General features: G+C 42.5%; 1 protein-coding gene across 1 annotated transcript in view; it reads right to left on the bottom strand.

Moving 5' to 3' along the window:
* Positions 1-21614, bottom strand: part of EPHB1 (EPH receptor B1) — a 467125-nt gene that overhangs the window by 53671 nt on the left and 391840 nt on the right. The window contains exons 11-12 of the mRNA XM_001151617.7: positions 13018-13265; positions 5126-5341 (exon numbers count right to left, since the gene is read on the bottom strand). Coding sequence (XP_001151617.1) covers positions 5126-5341; positions 13018-13265 — 464 coding nt within the window. The remainder of the gene's footprint in view (positions 1-5125; positions 5342-13017; positions 13266-21614) is intronic.

The raw sequence follows: 21614 nt of genomic DNA, 5'->3' as shown, positions 1-21614 counted from the left end.
TGGAGTGCAATGGCGCAATCTTGGCTCTCTGCAACATCTGCCTCCCAGGTTTAAGCAATTCTCCTGCCTCAGCCTCCCAAGTAGCTGGGATTACAGGCATGAGTCACCATACCTAGCTAATTTTTTGGATTTAGTAAAGGCGGGGTGTCACCATGTTGGTCAGGCTGGTCTCGAACTCGTGACCTCAGGTGATCCACCCACCTCAGCCTCCCAAAGTGCTGGGATTACAGGTGCAAGCCACCATGCCCAACCTACAGTAAGACTTTTAATAAAATTACTATAATCAGAATACAGACAGGAAAACTTTTGCTAACATTATTATAATCAGGACAACATGGTTGAGCATAAGAATAAATAGATTAAAAGAGCAGAATTGAGAATCAAAACATAGTTTCATATAATGAACTTAATATGTCAAGGATGACATATGATTCAATAAAAAATGAATAATATATTTAATAAGTAGTGCTGGCATAATTGTTCACCTGAACAAAACAGTGTGAGAATATACTTCCCAATACATAGTCAAAAATGAATTCCAGAATATTCCTGGTGTCTATCAACAAGTGAACGGACAAATAAACCATGGAATATTACTCAGCAATAAAAGGAACAAACTCCTGCTTCACACACAACATGAACGGTTCTCTTAAATATAATGCAAGTGAAAGCAACCAGATGCAAAAAAGCATATGCTGTATGATTCCACTTATATGAAGTTAGAAAACCAATTGATGGTCAAAAAAATTAGAACAGTGGTTGCCTCTGGGTATGGATGTGGGTGAGGATGCAATGGGGAGGGACGAGGTTAGGGGGCTTCCTGGTTTGATGGCAATGTTCTGTATCTTGATGAAAATTTGGGTTACACAGTTGTATGCATTTTTTAAAACTCTATAAATGTACACTTGAGACTTGTGAGTTTTACTCTATGCACACTTTACCTTAAAAAAGAGCCATAAACAAATACATGTTAGAGAAATGTATGCTAAAGTGGCTAGGGGTGATATGTAATGATGTCTGCAAGTCACTTGGAAATACATCAAAACAATAGATGGTGTGATGGATGGGCAGAGGGATGGATAGACGGATAGTTACATGATAAAGCAAATGTACCAAGATATTAATTCCAGAATCTAGGTGGTAGGCATATGACTGTTCTCTGCCAAATTCTATCAAGTTCTCTGTGTGCTTGAAATTTTTCAAAATAAAATATGGGAAAAATAAATACATTTCACAGGTACTAAATATTCAAATATAAAACAAACCCCCTTCCCAATAAAATAGCCCAGGAAACCAGGAAATATTTTATAGCCTTGGAGTGAACATAACTTTTAAAATAAACCAGGTAACCCAAGAAGACATAGCTATTACATGAATGTTAACCACTTTATAAGCCAGAGGGTATCATAAACAGTATAAAGGAATAACAGATGGGGGAAAAGATAAATTGTATCACACATGGCAGGCAAAGGAGTAATGTCTGTAATATAAAGAGACTTTCTATAAGTTTCTCAGAAATCAACAAACAACCCGATAGAAAAATAGATAAGGACACGTACAAACAATAGAAAACACAAATCCCTGCACCATGTGAAAAGATATCAATATCACTAGCAGTCAGTTGAAAATGTAAATTAAAACAAAATGATGGTACTTATACACAATGGAGTACTATTCAGCCATAAAAAATAATGAGATCCTGTCATTTGCAGCAACACGGATGCAATTGAAGGTCATTATGCTAAGTGAAATAAGCCAGGTGCAGAAAGATAAACATCAAATGTTCTCACTTATTTGTGGGATCTAAAAATTAAAACAATTGAACTCATGGAGATAGAGAGTAGAAGGATGGTTACCAGAGGTTGGGAAGGGTGGTGGTAGGGGGTATGGTTAAATACCAAAAAAAAAAGAAAAAAATGAATAAAACCTAGTATTTGATAGCAAAACAGGGTAACTATAGTCAACAATAATTCAATTATACATTTTTAAACTGAAAGAGGCTGGGCATGGTGGCTCATGCCTATAATCCCAACACTTTGGGAGGCCGAGGCAGGTGAATCACTTGAGGCCAGGAGTTCGAGACCAGCCTGGCTAACATGGCAAAACCCCTTCTCTACTAAAAAAAAAAAAAAAAAAATTAGCAGGGCATAGTGGCGCACATCTGTAGTCCCAGCTACTTGGGAGGCTGAGGCAGGAGAATCGTTTAAACCCAGGAGGCGGAAGCTGCAATGCGCCGAGATCGCACCACTGCCCTCCAGCCTGTGTGACAGAGTAAAGACTCTGTCTCAAAAAAATGAATAAATAGGCCAGATGCAGTGGCTCATGCCTGTAATCCCAGCACTTTGAGAGGCCAAGGTGGCCAGATCAGCTGAGGTCAAGAGTTCGAGACCAGCCTGGCCAACATGGCGAAAACCCATCTCTACTAAAAATACAAAAAAGTTAGCTAGGCATGGTGGTGGGTGCCTGTAATCCCAGCTACTTGGGAGGCTGAGGCAGGAGAATCGCTTAAACTCTGGAGGCAGAGGTTGCAGTGAGCCGAGATCATGCCATTGCACTCCAGCCTGGATGACAAGAGTGAAACTCCATCTCAAAAAATAAAAAAAAATAAAAAACGTAATTAATTAAGATAACTAAAAGGGTATAATTGGATTGTATGTAACACAAAGGATATATACTTGAGAGAATGAATACCCCATTTTCCACGATGTGATTATTATGCATTGCATGCCCGTATCAAAACATCTCATGTACCCTATAAATACATACACTTGCTCTGTACCTACAAAAACTAAAAATCAAAAAATTAAAATTAAAAATTAAAAAAGTAGACATATGTGAAATTTTAAAATGAGGCATCATTTTTCATTGTTGAAGCAGCAACCCTTTGTGAGGGTTGATCACCTCCAGGCCTGGTGAGGATGCTGAAGCCTGGCACCATACACTCCTGGTAGAGTGTGAATGTTTGCTAACTTTCAGAAAAGTAATCTTGGCAGCAATGATGCCCAAAAGACACCCCAGATCACAGAGGAATAGGCATAATATGATCCAAATTTTGTAGAATAAAAATTTTCAAATTTTTGACCAAAAAGAAAAATGTCAAAGAAGGCACACCTAATTGTTGAAAATTAATGCGTCAGGGCAGGTGTAGGTAAACTGTGGTCTGAAAGCTAAACCTGGCTGGTCCCTTTTTTGATAGTTCATGAGCTAAGAATGATATTTATAACTTTTTAAGGGGTTAGTTACATTCTAAATGGTTACATAATTATCTACATGGTATCTTTCATTTTGCCTCTTAGCCGGCAAAGCCTAGAATATTTACTAGATGGCCCTTTGAGAAAAAGTTTACCAATCCCTGCCTCGGGGGAATTTTAGTTTATTTTTTTATTCTTTTTTTTAAATTTTACTTTAAGTTCTGGGATACACGCGCAGAATATGCAGGTTTGTTACATAGGTATACAAGTGCCCTGGTGGTTTGTTGCACCCATCAACCCATCATCTAGGTTTTAAGCCCTGAATGCATTAGGAATTTGTCCTAATGCTCTCCCTCCCCTTGCTCCTCATCTGCTGACAAACCCCAGTGTGTGATGTTCACATGTGTCACATGTGTCCATGTGTGATGTCTCCCTGTGTCCATGTGTTCTCATTGTTCGACTCCCACTTATGAGTGAGAACATGTAGTGTTTGGTTTTCCGTTCCTGTGTTAGTTTTCTAAGAATGATGGTTTCCAGCTTCATGCATGTCCCTGCAAAGGACACAAACTCATTCTTTTATATGGCTGCATAGTATTCCATGGTGTATATGTGCCACATTTTCTTTATCCAGTCTATCATTGATGGGCATTTGGGTTGGTTCCAAGTCTTTGCTATTGTGAATAGTGCTGCAAAAAACATACATGTGCATGTGTCTTTATAATAGAATGATTTTTAATCCTTTGGGTATATACCCAGTAAAGGATTGCTGGGTCAAATGGTATTTCTGGTTCTAGATATGTGAGGAATCACCACACTGTCTTCCACAATGGTTGAACTAATTTACACTCCCAGCAGCAGTGTAAAAGCATTCCTATTTCTCCACAGCCTCACCAGCATCTGTTGTTTCCTGACTTTCTAATGATTGCCATTCTAATTGGCATTTCCTTTTACTTCTCTGCATTGTTTTGATTTTTGTAATAATCATGCATTACTTTCGCAGGTTTAAAGAGGATAGACAGATAGACAGGTTAGTAGGTAGATCAGTCACTTCGGGTGCTGTTGAAATGGATGTAAGGAGACAAAAGGAAAGCCGGGACACCAGTTAGGAAGCCACTGTAACAATCCAGGTGAAAGGGAATGGTGCTTTGGAATAGGGTGGGGGCAGTAGAGATGGAAACAGGGATAGATCTTTTGGTACTCTATGGGGGCCGCTGAGGGATTGAAAATAAATGGACACAGAAAGAAATCAAACATCATTCGTAGGTTTCATTCTTTAGTTAAGTGGTGCCAACTACTGAGATGGAGGGACTAGGGAGAGGATGTTGGAGAGTAAATCCCAAGCTCTATTTTGGGCTTGTTAAAGTTCTAAATGAAATTGTGTGAACTAGGCAGTTGGATATAGATGATTAGAGCTGCTCAGAATGTAGAGGGGGAGGCTGAGCAGGAAATACAAGTTTAAGAGTACTCATCGTGTTGACGGTACTTAGAGCTATTTGGAAGCAATACAGAGAGAAGAGAGAAGGGGATCAAGAGTCTACCTGGTGACACAGTGCCCAACCCAGCTGCAGACTGAAGGCCTCATGTATGCCTGGGGTCTGCTCTCTGCTGACAGATGCCTCTGGTGCCAGTGTCTACCTGCTTGGATTCCCTCAAATCATCTGTCCAAAATTTCCTCTTCCCAAGGAACACTATAGCTTCATAATAGACACTGACCCTTCCTCACAGTCCAAGCCCAAATGCTTGCTTTCTTGCTTGAACAACCAGCTGCTATGGCTTCTCCCAGCTGGATGGTCCTCCTGGCATCTTGGTCTTTCAGTGGAGAGCTCAGTTCAGGTTCCATTCCCTCCCAGTGTGCCCTGCCACAGTTCCCAGCCATGTAGAGTCCCCTTTAACTCATGCCATGCTTCTACTTGAGAATGCCAAGAACGACTCACCAAGGAGCTGGTGTAGGTGGGATCTGAGGTGTCATCCTGGAGGTAGCGGGAGAGGCCAAAGTCGGACACCTTGCACACCAGGTTACTGTTGACCAGAATGTTCCTAGCAGCCAGGTCCCGATGCACATAATTCATCTCAGCCAGGTACTTCATGCCAGCAGCGATGCCCCTGAGCATACCCACAAGCTGGATCACGGTGAACTGCCCGTCATTTTGCTGTAATAAGACATAGAGGGCATTGGGATCAAGACGGGCTTCAATGGTTAAGCAGAGGGAGAGATGCTGTGGCCCTGCTGCTTGTCAGCTTCTGTCTGCTCCAGGCCAAGCCACTCACTGTGTCCTCCTCTCTTCCCACTCCCATCCCCCATTCCTCTCCTTGAATGCTTTGTTCTCTTCTCCTTGCCAAGCCCTGTCATTTTTGTCTCCAAATTACATCTCAAACCCATTCACTTCTTTCCATCTCCACTGCCGCCAGTCCAACCAAGTCGCCGTCATCCATCACCTACGATAGCCTCCTTGCCCGCCCCCCAATCTATTCTCTCCAGCCAGAGCCATCTTTTTAAGACATAAATCAGGCCATGTCAGTCCCTGGCTTACAAATATCTAATAGCTTCCCACTGCATTAAGGAAAATCTCCAAACTCCTTAGCACGGTCCATGAGACCGCCTGGGATCAGCTACTGCCTTACCTTAGGCCACCATACCCATCACTAATGTACTAAAGCCACAGTGACTGGCACCCTTTCTTCTTTTCCAAGACAAACTCTTCCTGCCTTAGGGCCCTTAACATGTGCTATTCCCTCTGTTTTCCCTCCAACAATCGACATCTACTTACCCTTCAGTTCTCCGCTTAAATGTCACTTCCTTAGAGAGGACATCCCTTTAACTCCCCCCCAAAATATGATTAGCACTTTCTCATGACAAATGTTTAGTGCATGCTCTTAGTCTTCTTAGCACATATCACAAGTTTTAATCGTGTGTGTGTGTGTGTCTTTCTGTCTGTCTGTCTCTGCTGCTTGATTTTATACTCTTCGAGGACAAGAACTCTGTCCTTTTTGGTCACCATAGTATTATCAGTGCTGTAAACTTTAAGGTAGATAGAAAATCTCAATAAACATAAGTTGAATGAATGATGAATACATCTTTTCCTCTTTCCAAAATCAAGCATGTAAAGCACCTTCTCTGGGTAATCCCAGGGCTTTCAGCCTTTAGACTGGTATAACCGCACCTACCTCATAGGGACAGTGGGTCAGGGGAACCTCATGCACAGCGTGTGGCACAGGGAACTCTCCTAGTGAATGGGAGCTGTTGCTGCTCCTCTTCATGGCAACCTGCAGTGCTGTCCTCTCTCCTATCATTTGTGGGCTCAGAGTTTCTTGGGTGGATGCCCTCCCTCTGGTTAGACAACAGACTCTTCAGTGAATAAAACAGTGTCTTCCTCCTATCTCCCCAAGGCTCCTGGGTCTTGACTTTGCACACACCAGTTAAATCAGTAGACCCTAAGCTATACTGCCAAGAACATATTTTCCCATCTAATCTAGCCCCAAATGCTCCCCAAAGGGCTGAGAATTATGTTCTATAAGTAGAGCACAGCCTAGTCATTAGAATGCTCTGACTGGAGGAGAGATGGAAGCAGGACACCTGGGGTCTAGTCTATGTTTACTGCTAAACATAGGCACTCTGCAAGGCAACCACGACCTGCATCCCAGAGTCCTTATGTGAAATGCAGAAAGCATAGACAATGAGAGGAGCTCCCATCATTGAGCATCTACTGTATGCGAGATGTTACACAACGCACTCACATGCATATGCTCCTGCAAAAGCATTTTCTATGCAAAAATAAGCAAGGAAAAATAACAGACCTGTTATAAAAATACTCTACTTAGGAGCAACAACAACAGCAATCAAAAAGTCTAACAATGATTGCATGAATTGTTGGAAACTCTGTTCCTCATGCAAGATTGCAAGCCTGGATCCATGTTCTGGGGGTTATGCTCCTTGATCAATTGAAGGAATAGAGCAAATTGACTTTCTCCCTCCTGAAGATGTCTGCCAGTAGAAGGGCCCCCAAACATATTGTGTTTGACACACTTCAAGTTCCAGGCTATTTCTAACTCTAACTTTAACCACCTCCAAACCTGCCCAGGAGATTGAATGTATGCTTTCTCCATAATAGATTCTTCTAAGCAACTCAAAAAGAAAGTATAGAGCTACTTTTTGGAAACTCTGACTGGTTTTCAGCACGTTGCCCATCTGTGAGCTGGATGTGCAGTGAGTGATGCAGATCTTCCTTCTCACTAATACACTTCAATCAACACCTTCTCAAGAAGCTAGGCAGGCTGTTGCTAGCACGAAGCATTTTCTCCAAGTAGGTCTCTGGGGATTTGCTTCTTCAGAAAGTTGTCATGCAATTTCTATATATTACAGAGGTGTATCTCAGCCACAAGTCACATGGATTGTATTTTTTCAATTCAGTCTATTATTTCCTCTCTGTAAGTATAGGCAACAGTGTCTACACATACAGAATGTCTCCCTAAAAAAGATGGCATTTGGGGAGAGCACTGGGGTGGCTTAAACAACTTTGAGAACAGTAATGTTGAAAGTGCATGCAGCAATGTGTCTACATTTTTGCTTTAAGTCATTTAAGTCTTCTTAGAACTTCTTTATTATCTGATTTGTTTTAAAATTTAGATTATAAATTTTATAGTTTCTGGGGTCAAAAAAGACCAAGAAATGAGGAAAGGTCCAGGCTTTGGAGCCAGCAGACCTGATTTGGATCCAGGCTCTGCAGCTTAGTGGTTGTGTGGGCTTGGGCAAGTTATTTAACCTCCAGAGCAGTTATTTCCGCATCTATAAAATAAGAACATAGTGTCCGTTCTTCATAGGGTTCTGGTGAGACTAAATGAGATAACACATATGAAAGGCCCTAGCTCAGTGCCTTGTGTATCCTAAGACGGTAGCAATAATCCCTGCTAACATCAGCAGAGCCTAAGTAAGGGCTCACAAGTCAGTTCCCCTGTACCTCAGATGAGTGTGGTGAGAGAGACTGAGGACACCTGGGACCAGAACTCTGGGTTTTCATGGCTTCCTGGGTGTGTGTGTGTGAAACATCCTGGGATCATTGTCCTTGGGGAGCCCACTACTCAGCACATGCTGAGCTCAGCAGGTAACAGATAGGCACCTGTAATTGTAGTAGATGGTTGGGACCTAATGATGCAGGCCTAAACTTTGGCTCAATTAGTCACAAATGTTGGTAGCATCCATCACTTGACTTTTGAATGGCACATAATACTTACAGAATATGTTTAGATCCTTAAAACCAGTCCTGTGCAGTAGGCAAGACAGGCAATATTATATTGTTTTCACAGACAAGATAAAGGAGGTCCAGAAAATGTATGTGATCAGCCTTAAATCACGGTGTGGGTTTGAGTTATAACAGTAATCAAAGTTCAGAATGGTAAATCACTTCTCCACTGACAACCCATCTCCAATCAACTGGTAATGGTGGCCTCAAATGCTGTGTGGAGAAAAAGGCTGTGCATAAGCTTTGCAGGGAGAAGAACCATGATGGATTAGTGATGCTACTCTTATCTGGGTCTTCTAACTCCTATCCTGTGCTTTTGCCATTGGAATATGCTGACTCTGCAATGGGCAATACATTTTCTTTAGAATCTTCAAGAGAACCACATATCAAGATATGTAGGGTCATGTCTGCTGAATTCGTAACCTTGGTGAAATTTAAAGATAAAAACATATTAAGATTTTTCTGGCATGTTTAACTGTTACATGCTCAGTTGATTGGCATAATTCTCCAAAAAGAACTTCCAGAGATATGAACAGCAGCATTCAAAGATGAACAAGATAAAAAAAAATAAAACTAACTTATTTCTTGGTGACTTTGGGAAAGAACCTGGCTCCATGCTGAGCACATAGTAAAAACATAGTACAGAGAAGAAATACAGGTCTAGGTGAGGTGATTTAAACTTTCCTCCCTTCATGAAGTGCTTTCTGCTGAAATTGCTTTTCTGCAAATGCACCGAAGCCACTTGCTGGCCCTTATATTAGACAGGAAGGATTTAGGTATTTCAACTTTCATTGACGAATCCACTTCAGGAAATGAAACTCTTATTTGATTTGTTTGAAGAAAATGAATCATAGATTTTTTCTAACTGAAAGGGACCTTTCAAGCTCATCTAGCTCAATGCCTTTAGTTTATAAATTGGAAAATTGAGTTAACAGGTTTGCTCCAGGCCACAGGGTGACTCACAGCAGAAGCCAAAGCAGAACCTTGGTCTCAGGACTTCCAATCTGGTGTTCTCTTCCTGACTTCTGGGTTGCTATCTTCTAGCTGCAGCCCATGAATGAGCTTCTCTGATGAGAAATGTCCCCGTTTGACATTACTCAGCGACTTTCAAGAGTCTTCCAGTTATGATTATCTGTGAAAGAACCAGCAGCAACCACAAAGCCAAGCTTTAGGCAAGAAGGCCTTATGGAGCATGTCAAGAACCATGTTAACTAAACCATGGGATACTGGTCACAGCTTCAGGAATTGTTTCGCTTATTATTTTTTTTTTGTCTTTTTTTTTTTTCCTTTTTCTGGAGAACGGGGTCTCGCTATATTGCCCAGGCAGGTCTCAAACTCCTGGGCTCAAGCTATCCTCCAGCCTCTTTCCTCCCTGAGAGCTGGGATTACAGGCGTGAGCCACCGCGCCCAGCCAAACTGTTTCTAATATTACGGAAGAGCCACCAGGTTGAATCCCTTGAATTTGAGTATCAAGAAGGAAAAATTTAACTATGGATTTGTATGCTATATAATCCATGGCACAATAATTTTTAGGAAATTGATAATAATGAACCATCTACTGAATGTGTGGTTGAAGCATAATGGTATCTCTCAGATGCTGATTCAGGGCTAGAACCGTAGCCACTCTCCAAAGACGCTATGACCAGTGGGAAAGGAGAAGTTGGAGGGGAGGAAACAGTTCCAGAAATTGAAGACTAATCCTTTTCCTTTCTTCTCTGAGTAGTGATCCTAAAATTATCCTACTTCCCAGAAGATGGACCCTGTAGAACTGAACTGATGACCTATTTTTCGATTTTATCAAGCAGCAGATATGTCAATTAATGTTGCTATGCTCCAGGGTTCGGTAGTAAGGCTGAAATTAGATTTATAGATTACCTGCCTCCATGCAGTGTGAGGAGTCAGAAACGCTTCATTTCCCCCTCTCCTCCTGGCACTGCCTGCTCCCACCACTCCTTTCTTACCATGCCTGCTCCTCTGTTTTCCCGTGCTCCTCTCATGCCCCCAGGTTTTCTTCCCCTGCAAGCTCAGCTCATCAACATGAGAAATGCTGGTGTCCAACATGCCTCCGTGACCTAAGCCCCAAATGAAAACAGGCCCTAGGAAGAGCAGCAGTGTGGGGTTTTGATTTTCCGCAGGCTCATGAGAATGAATCTCCCTGTTCCCCTGCACACTCCAGCGGGGGAGTGTGATCACAGTCCCCAAATCAAGCAGTGACTCTCTCTGAAGTACAATCAGGTGACTGGTAGGAAATAAATGACTCCCAAAAGGGTCTTGACAGTGGTTCCAGAAAATGCTTTTCCTTCTCACATTGCCTTTTATTCAAGTTTATTCAACTTTGTTTATTCAACTCAACTTCATTCAACTTTGTTTATTCAACTGTCTTCATGAGATCTCTGATAATAAATGAATGTCCCCAGGAAAGCATAGACAATGATTGCACTGACATGACAGGTGTGGCAGCAAGGACAGTGAGAGATAATGTACACACAGGATGACTAGAGCTCTCATGCCACTCCCTAGCATTTTTGTTTGAGAAATAATCTTTTAGTCAACTAGCATTTACCAGGTGTGCACTGTGTTAGGTATTGGAGTTTCCAAATACAAAGCATAACCCCATACCCTCAAGGAGGCTGTCCTAGGGAAAGTACATGGGCTCAGTAATCTACATCAGTTGTTCTCCACCCCTGCACCCCCAGAAAAACAAAAGCCACTACTTCCTAGTGACCCAGACTGGGCAAAAAGCATGTTCCTGTTGTATAAAGGTAGCTTCAGTAGTGTGCTTCTAGACAAGTCTCCCAGCTACCCTTCCACACTACAGCCCCTAAGCTCTGTTTCTGAGTGCTGGAGCTACCATGCAGCAGCTGATAAATTACCAAATAGGTCCACATTTACTTTGGCCTACGTATACACTGTTTCGCTGTTCCATCAGCCTACCTACCTGCTTCTCACTTGTCTGGCAAATTCCTCATTCTCTAATCTCAGATAAATTCTTCCTCCTCTTTGAAGCCTTCCCTAGATTCTCCAGGAAGATTTAAGAACTTCTTCACTTACTACATCTGTACTTAACTTATGGGGAAAAAAAGTATAAGATAGGCAAATGATTACTAGAAGCTTTGGGTACTAGCAGGAGTAGGGACTACATTGATGGCAGGTTATACTGTCTAAGATGAACACAACAAGATCTCCCATCTATCATGTTTAAGAAGACATTGAGTTGATGTCCCTTCATCAAAATGTGGGGCCTGTTTTCTCCCCTTGTATCTGGGCCTGTCACTATGTTGGAAGTGACACTATGTGCCTTCCTAGGCTGGGTCACAAAAGTAATACAGATTCCCCATTCCTCTCTTGGGATGCTTTTTCTTGAGACCCAGCTTGCTCTAAGGAAGTCCAAGCAGGCCACCTAGAAAGATGGCACTGACCACCTAATATATGAATGAAAGAGGCTTCAGACAATTCTAAGCCTCAGCCCTTGAGCTACTGCAACTGACTCCACATGGATCAGACGTGTCCCTCCCAAACCTGGCCCAAATTGCAGATTCATGAGCAAAATAAATTGTTGTTGTGCTAAGCCACTGAGGTCTTGGGGATGATTTGTTATGTAGCATTAGAGCAAGGTTTCCTTTATCTCTATAGGCACAGCATCCAGAATAGGGCCTGGCCAGAGCAGTGATCCCAGCAATGTTTCAATGACTGACCCTTTAATCTGTAGCCACAGCTATTGTTTGGTTGCTTTGGTAATGTGTGTAGCCAGCTACTGGGTATCACTCTGAAGTCCTTGCTCAGAAGGCTCTGCCCATTCTTTGATGCTGCCCACTGGACCCTCTGCTCTCAGCTTCTGCTTCCTGGCTGAAGCTATTAGCTTCCACTCCCCAGATATCAGCATCATGGCCATTCTCATTCACCCTTCCTCTAGGTGCTCAGTGATACCCTACAGAAATGAAAATGGTTTCATTGTGGGCCTGGCTCTACTTTGGGCATATTCTGACAATGATCTTTTACAGGTCTCCCAGCCAAAGGCCTTCAGCAACTCCCCACTTCTGCTGCAAGTTGGTTGGGAATCTTCGCCAACCACAGAAATACCCGTGGATGCTTGTGATGCAGTCTTCCCCTTCCCTACTCAGAAGTGCCTCCTCAGAGGGCAGGTGGCCCAGGCATCAGAAAATGGCAACCTGTTTTACTTCTGAACCTGTAAATGCAGAGAGCAGTCTGGGAGGGTGGCTGTGCTGGTGAAAGGCAGAGACGGCCGCGGATGTCTGCATGAATCACACAGGGCTATGCAGCAGCCAAAAGTCTCTTCAATCTCTGTGATTCATGCAGATGCCAATGGCCATTCTTTGCCCCTCTCTATTCATTTTATTCATCCAATAAGCATTTGTCAACGCCCTACTCCATGCCATCCTCCTCCTGAGGATCCCACAAGCCCTGTTTTGTTCTCTTCTTTTCGCAACAAATCTCTGCTAACATCTCCAATGCCCATTCACACTGGATCAGGCGATTCCTGAATGGTAGGTTATGCTCATGGAACCCCTCTCCCCAGCCATCATTCACCTGCATCCAAGTGCATCATCAAACCCCTGAGTTGCTCTTACCCTGAGGAAAGAATCCAATGCACCATTCTCCATGAACTCTGTGATGATCATGACAGGCCGACTCTTGGTGACCACACCCTCCAGGCGAATGATGTTGGGATGGTCGAACTGGCCCATAATGCTCGCCTCACTCAGAAAGTCCCGACGCTGCTTCTCCGAGTACCCTGCCTTCAGGGTCTTGATGGCCACGTAGATTTCCCTCTTGCCTGGCAGTTTCAAACGCCCCTTGTACACTTCTCCAAACTCCCCTGCAACAACAAAAATGCCATTAATATCCTCTTCCTTCTCAGTCTGTGGACTCAAGAGGGAAGTCATCTAATGGAGAACAATGGTGCCCCAAGTGGAATTGTGATTAAAGTGGCGGAAATTAAAACAGTCTTCTCTCATTGTAACTATATTGTTTTGGCAGTAACCAGTTCATGGCAAACACAAAAGGATTACTAAAGTACATTCCTTACCTTGGTACTTAGAAATAGTTTGGGTAACTAAAGTGGAATTTCAGAATATATGTGAGTTTGTTTTTCCCCACACTTAATTTTTCCATTGTGTGCCAGCTGAATAATTGAAATGAAATGGTCAGTTTCACTTTGGCAGGATCATGATTCATTTTTAGCAGATACTGGTGCAAGAACATTCAGGGGATAGGAGACATGTTCAGGTACTTTGGCCCTCTGAATGAGATGTATACTGTTTATGTTCCTACACTGCTGGGAGAGCATTTGTGTTTATTGGGTGCCCCAGAAAACAGACATTGAGGAGTTAGGAAGGGAAGAGGTTCACTTGTGAAAGACAAAAGTGAGAGGAAGCAGGATTGGGCGGAGACAGCCCAAGATCACCATGCAGACCTGATGAAATCCCAGCTAACCCAAAGGGAGAGCCAGAGCAGAGTTCCCATTGCAAAAGCAGCCCAGCCCTCACATCCCTGCCATGCTCAGTCATTGGCTGGGGGCTGCTGGGAAGAGCTGGGCCTCTGCAGGAAAGCCGGGGCCGACCCTGAAGGTGCTGCAGCTGGAGGCTGTCAGCTAACTGCACTTTTGGCAGCTGAACAGCAAGTTATTTCTCCAAACAGGCATGAGCTGCACACCTCCATGCATGCCACAGCGTTGAAACATTTTCACAGTAAAGTCACCAAGAGTAGAAACAATTATGGTGACACTATTTCATAGCTGCCTAAAAAAAAAAAATCTGTTGAATCCTGTTTAACATGCTTTCAAAAGTTATTTTATAATTTAATTTGGCTTGGTTACTTCCAATTCTTTCATGTGAAGCAGTTAAGTGTCTACTTGTAAGTGCAGCAGGAGAAACATGGCTTTCTGCTGAGAAAACTTTCTCTCTCACTTTCCACTTCTGGAAGAAAATGATGGAGCAAACTGAGCAATCAGATAAATTACTTGCCATATTAGAAAGACAAGTTAACATTGCTCCTGTGATTCATTTGGGAGTTCCTTTTGTTTTCTTGCTGCAAAAAAGATTGGAAGGAAGCTGTGTGAAATGACTGTTATGCAAAACTTCTCCAGAGTCAACAGAACTTGATAGAACCTGGGGCTGGAGTAGAGGCTGGTTAAGCACCATTAGGAAGATTTCAACTGGACCTAACACTCAGATAAATATCATTTACAACACTATGTGTTTTGGGGGGGGGGCTGTTCTTTTTCCTTCCTTCCATCCTTCCTCCCTTTTTCTCCCTCTGTCCCTCCCTCCCTTCCTTCCTTCCACTCCTTTTTTTTGTTTTTGTTTTTGTTGTTGTTGTTTTTTGAGACAGGGTCTCACTATGTTGCTCATGCTATACTCGAGCTCCTGGGCTAAGCGATCATCTTGCCTCAGCCTCCTGAGTAGATGGGACCACAGGTGTGCACCACTGCACCTGGCTGCAACACTGGTTTTCACATTGAATCATATACTCTTTTGGTGAACTGCTGGAGGTCAGACCAAGTCTCATTCCTGTTTGTAGCTTGCACATCCACTCCACTGTAGTGCTTGGCACAAAGCAGACATGCCAGTAAAAGTTGTTGTATCATATTTATTATTATATGTTTGGCTTTTGCCTTGCTCACTCTTGGGTTACAAACTGCTGAAGATTCTTATCTCTGCTTTATCCAGAAATAGAAGTACCACTATTTGAATTTGTATGTTAAAAATATATTTACTGCAGCATCATCTTCTATAGACAAACACTACAATAGCTTAACTTATTTAGTAATTAAAATGAGTAAAATTTAAAGAAAAGTACTAGACAATACAGACCTGTCACATATGTGTGTGTATATATGTGGATGTATGTATATATGTCTAGATATATGTATGCATGTATATATGTAGCATATATGTATGCGTGTAGATACGTAGCATATATATGCTATATATATATAACTATGAGCTGAATGAACACAAATTACATGTTTGATAAGTATACTAATGGAAGAATATTGGTTAGTATTTCTTCCTTGTTGTCATAATAATGGGCTCTATTTCCTTTTAGAAAAAAGCCAGAGTTGATAGTTGGGGGTAAAGGTGTGTTAATATTTCTTTGTGGAGGAGACAGTACACAAATGTGTATTTATTAACCACCTACTATGTGCCAGGAACTGTGCTAGGCACTTTGTGTGACTTATTCAATCTTCACAACACTCCTGTCAGGTAGGTATTACTATGGCCATTTAAATAATAAGGAAACTGAGGCACAAGGAAAACATGTCCCAATCACACAGCTGGGAGTTACAGCCAGGGCTGTGGTCCATACCCATCTTTTCCTGTCATACTGCCTCTAGATAGCTATGTTTCAGTTGGCAGGGACATGGGGAATAAAGCTACATAGATATGAAGTTATAGTTCAGGGACCATCACGCCCCAAATGTGCAGGTCCCAACAAGTCATATATAGTGACTGTCATAGCAACTCAATATCCATGTGAGAACAAAAGAAGTGATACTGTTTAACAGGCAGATGTCTTTCACGTAAGCCTCCTGCCTGGGAGTTGGGTGGCATCAGAATATTTGGAAGTCAGTGTATTTATCAGTTTCTACCTATCAGTGTGTGGAGTTTGGAAAAGTGCTCCAGGTGAATTTGATGTCCTCCACAACATACAAAAAGACTCTAGTTGAGAACTTCTGTTCTACCTCAGTGGTTCTCAAAGTTGGCTGCCCACTGGAATCACCTGAAGAGACTTACAGAGTCCAGAGGCCTGGGCCTCACTTCAGAGATTCTGATGAATTGGTTTGGATACAGCCTGCACATTGACATATTTAAAAGCTGCCCAAAGGATTGGTTACATAATTTGCAGAGCACGGTGCAAAGTAAAAGTGCAGGACTCCTTGTTCAAAAACTATTGAGAATTTCAATACTGTAACAGCAGAGCATTAAACCAAGTGCATGTCCTTCTGAACATCGGGCCCTGTGAAAATGCACCAGTCACAGGTCCATGAAGCCAGGCCTGGCTGCCCGGTGATACTGACATGCCGCTCAGGCTGAAAACCATAGGCTTAAACCATCCAAGCACTTTTCAAATGAATTAGTGAACTGCCAAAAGCCATGGCATTCCTGAAATTTCTCTCTGTACTTCTGAATACTTTTGAAAGCAAAGCACACATATAGCCTGCCTCATACGGCACAGGTCCTGGCACATAGTATGGACTTTATAGATGTGAGAGGAGAGAAAGAAGAAAAGAAGGAAGGAAGAAATCAATGAAAATGTATAGGACAGTATGAATCAAACTACTTTCCTAATTGGGAAACGTTATTTAATTTTTAATCTTTGTGACTGGTCTTCAAGTCTAAAAACTCATCATACAGTTTTTAAAAATTATAAAATATAAACATGCCTTCTTTGGGTAGGGCATGGTGGACTTTGTGGTTGGTTACCTTCGTGGTCATGGTGTCACTGCTCTCAGAAATCTGCTCTGCAGTGACTTAAAGAATGGAAATTCTGTAAAAGAACTCCTTTCCTGTCTGGCAAAGAAGTGTCTTCATATTCTCCAAGCCAGGAGGTTTTCAAAGCACCAACTGCAAAGAATGCCACTTAATATCTAATCCTCACCAGGAGATTATGTTCGCCCCTGTAATTAAGTAGGCCCCTGAGTACAGTTGGGAGGAAAATTGGTAGTGAGTGGAGGAAGAAGCTCCATGTCTACACGCAAACAACACCTGAGACATTGGATGTTGGCGGGCCCTTCATTTCTCCAGAACTTAGCTTTCTCCTTGTTATATAATAAAAAGAAGTGACCAATTGTCTTGCCTTACCAACAGTGTGTTGAGAGAAGTCTAGGAGAAAGTGCTTTGTAAACTACAAACTGTTCGAAACACTTGTGGGTGGTTATTTATTTATTATTCTATTTTTTTTGAGACAGAGTCTTGCTATGTCGCCCAGGCTGGATTGCAGTGGCGTGATCTCGACTCACTGCAATCTCGGCCTTCCGGGTTCAAGCAATTCTCCTGCCTCAGCCTCCCAAGTAGCTGGGATTACTGGCGCCCACCACAACGCCCGGCTAATTTTTGTATTTTTAGTAGAGACAGTGGTTCATTATGTTGGCCAGGCTGGTCTTGAACTCCTGACCTCGTGATCTGCCCACCTTGGGCTCCCAAAATGCTGGGATTACAGGCGTGAACCATCACTCCTGGCCTTTTTTTTTTTTTAGACAGTCTCGCTCTGTTGCCCAGGCTGTAGTACAGTGATGTGATCTCGGTTCACTGCCACCTCCACTTCCCATGTTCAAGAGATTCTCCTGCCTCAGCCTCCCAAGTAGCTGGGATTACAGGCTTGTGCCACCACTCTTATCTAATTTTTTTATTTTTAGTAGAGACAGGGTTTCTCCATGTTGGCCAGGCTGGTCTCGAACTCCTGACCTCAGGTGATCTGCCTGCCTCAGAATCCCAAAGTGCTGGGATTACAGGCATGAGCCACCATGCCAGGCCTGTTTTAAAAAGACAAAACAGAAGTAGGTAGTTGGGAGGGGGAGTGCAGAGTAGGGGAGTCTCACTGGAAGAGAAAAGAGAGGAAAAGTAGGTTTCTGCAGCCTTTTGAGACTTATGGTGACTGATCTAAGACACATCAGAGCTTTTTGCCAGGGGACATGGTGAAGTTTCCCTGCCAGCTGCCTGAGCATGGAGGGTGTCTTCAGGTAAGCCTAGGATGCTAAAGTCTGGGTTTCTGGCCCTTGAGCACACCACAACCTACAGCCTTATAGAGAGGCAGGAGTCGATGGGCGTATTGCTATTATTAATAACAAACAGGAAATCAAGACCCTGTGTCACTTACAATCTAAGAAATTGCTGTCGCCTGTGATCTTTGACTTCAGTTTAATATAGTATCTACAAGAAACTATTTTTGCATTTTGATAATTTTCCTGTAATTAGGGCCAGGACTTGATGTCTGTGGTACTTCGATTCGCCATCATCTGAACTCTAAAGAGCTTCGTTTTACTTGAGCTCCAAATCATGGCCATAACGTTTTCATTTTTAATAAAAATTCATAATACCTAGAAAATATTTCCAGCAATTCAAGAATTAACGTTATATTTAAGACAGACACTTAAAGGAAACGACTGTGCTGGGGAGTGGTTGTGGTTGATTCTTTTCACACAGATTCTTTACTGACAGTAAATGTGGCCAGCCTAATTTTGGTCCCACTGGACTTTGATTGGCACACATCTTTGTGTCTGACATTGGGTCCTCCCCTATAGCCAGACATCTATTTGGTTAGGACCCAGATCCAGCTGTAGGTCAGTCTAGTGGCCAATGTGCTCAGCAGTGGTTCTCAAACTGTGGTTCTTGACCAGTAGCATCAGTATCACCTAGGAACTTGTTAGAAACTGCACTTTCCCAAAACCCACCTAGACCCACAGCATCAGAAGCTCAGTAGGTGGGGCCTGTGACCTGGGTTTTAGCAGCCTCCAGGTGATTCTAATGCCTGCTTCATCTGTTTGAGAACCTGGCCCTCAAGGCTGTCAGCTGAGGGTAATTTAACCAATTCCTATGCATTTCATCCCAGATAGCTGCTGAAATTATTCCCTGCAAGTTTCAGCTCCTTGCCAATTCCTCTTTCCTACCTTCCTTGACAAAATGAGGAAGAGAGAAAAAGTGCTTCAGCAGCATTAAATGCCTCAACTATTGTATGTAAAATCAGAAGAAAAGAATTCTCAATTTTTGAAAACGAAACATTCACCTGCCAGCAGGTATTTCAAGCAGTAGCTTCTGGTTATGCACAGCTCAAATCTACACACAATTGCACTTTTTTTAAAAAAGCAGCATTTTGAAGTCAAAAACTGCCTTGGGGGGAAAAAAAGGAAAGCAGAGCTTCTAGTTACTAATTCAAGCTTACACCAGAAATGGAATTTTTAAAGAATACATTTAAACTAGGTTTTAAAGCATGATTTCAAGCAAGTTTTAACACACTAGCTTGTGCAAGATAAATGAGTTACGGCTAAACCAGGGAGAGCAGAACCATGGTACACACTCCACCACTTCCTGACCCTGCACAGAGGATAGACATTATTAGTTGATCACAACCATCTTCACTCTTTCATCAGAGTTCCTCAGATACTCATTACCAGGCCACTGAGTTGGCACATGAGATGGAACCTGCTTGACAGCCACGGTATTCACAATACCTAATATCCAGAGAGTGAGGGAAAATGGTTTTCTCTTTTCTTGTAGCTTTTTATAGTTGTTAGACAACTGCATACCTATATATCACATATGAGTGTATATATCTTCACACACATACATACATCTATATTTTATATGTAATTAGCTTATTTTCATAAGCAAGCACTTATAATTAAAGATGCTAAATATCTCAGTCCTTGTTGTCCTTCTTAACGCTGATAACTGATCACACTTAGAAGAAGAAAACCAGAAGACAGGACCAGGGTATTCTATGAGGACCATGCTCTCTCCAGGGCATGTGGGACAGTCTTTGTAGCATCACAATAGAGTAATAATGAATTCTAGGATGGTATCATAATTCCCAACAAAGAGGCTTGAGTATTCAAAACTGCTAGAGAGAAGCAATGGGTATTCCAAAATGCCATCGGAAGCAATGCCTCTGTATACTGAGCTGCTCTTTTCCGTAGCAACAAGAGTGGCAGCTGGCCACTCTGTAACTATATGCAACAGCCCTAGGGTTACATTCATGTGAGGGTTACATTCTCCAGACCTGGATCAGCTCTAGCTGGGTTTAAATTCTAGCTCTATCATAAACTTAACTGGCATCACAGCCTTCGGCAAGCTATCCTCTGAATGTTGATTTCCTTACCAGTTACAAGAAAATATACCTGCATACAGATACATATGCTCTAACTCACAGAGCAATAAGAGAGTTAAATAAGACGATGCTTGTGAAAGATGTAGAGTATTGTCAGACACACGGTGAGTGTTCAAGAGATGCTAGCTACTTTGACTATGTTCCTGGAGACATGTCTATGATTTCTTCTCCTAGAAATGCTTCTTGCCGTAACTTCTATTCAATGTGGAGCTACCCTCATGCTGTCCATCTGCACTCTGAATGACCCCAGGACTGTCAAACTTGCAAGTGACCTTTCTGCCAAATCATCCCCAAGGAAACCCGGGCCTTTGTTGGCCTCACAGATGACTCCATCCCCATCCACACATATCACACATTCCCTCATCCCAACTATTCTCACACAGCCCTTTCACTGCAAGCTTCCTTCTTCCAGATGATCATCCATTCCTGGAAATGTTGAATCACTAGCTGCTAGAGTCAGAGGAGACATATTTATTAATGAAAATACAAATGGCATGTCTTCTTCTGCCAACAACTTCTGGTGACACTTTACCTATGTAGTCATACACTGACAGTCATGCTTAGGCTGTTGCATACAGTTATACAGGTTTCACACTGCACCCAGGAGTGCCATTCAAGCTGTAGAGCCCTGATTCATGTTCTGGGCAAGTCTACTGATCAAACTGACCAGAATTAACCAATGCATTGGAGTTGACCTATGACATGATGCCTATTAGTCAGACTCATGGTAACAATAAACTGATACTCTCTGAAGATACCAAGGTAACCTGCTGCCCTCTGTAAAGATACTTCAATTACTCTCATTATCTGCAGTGAGAAGAGGAAGAGTCAGCTTTCCTTCACTCCACTGGGCCACTTTCAGAGCATCAAATGACTCATGATCTCATGCCACCTCTCCAGTCTCTCTTCATTCTCCCAAACACTACCTAGTTCTCCAGATTTTTAACTGCCATGTTCTCCCTCCAAGGACCTACTTTCATTCGCCATATACAACAAATATTTAATTGAGCATTTAAGTGCCATGCACTAGGCCAGGTACCAGACCAACAAAACACATACATTCCCTTGCTCCCATAGAACTTTGAGCCTTGTGAGGAAAGACGAACATTAAACAAATAATTACTTAATAATTAATGATTTATTATTGTCTTCTTGGGTGGCATCACACCTGGCTCACAATTATTATATTTTTATTTCTTTGATCAACATTTGCAACAACTTTAGGAGAAACTTTGGCAGCTGATGCAACTTTTCAGCCTCACAATTTCTTAACTTTCCCTCCATGGGTCTTCACTCACATGCACAACTGCCACTCCCCACACCCTGGGTGCCAGGCAGC

The sequence above is a fragment of the Pan troglodytes genome, chromosome 2 (genome assembly GCF_028858775.2).
Source record: "Pan troglodytes isolate AG18354 chromosome 2, NHGRI_mPanTro3-v2.0_pri, whole genome shotgun sequence".
Classification (NCBI taxonomy): Eukaryota; Metazoa; Chordata; class Mammalia; order Primates; family Hominidae; genus Pan; species Pan troglodytes.
The sequence above is the reverse complement of the archived record's forward strand: the minus strand, read 5'-3'. Positions and strand labels throughout refer to the sequence as shown.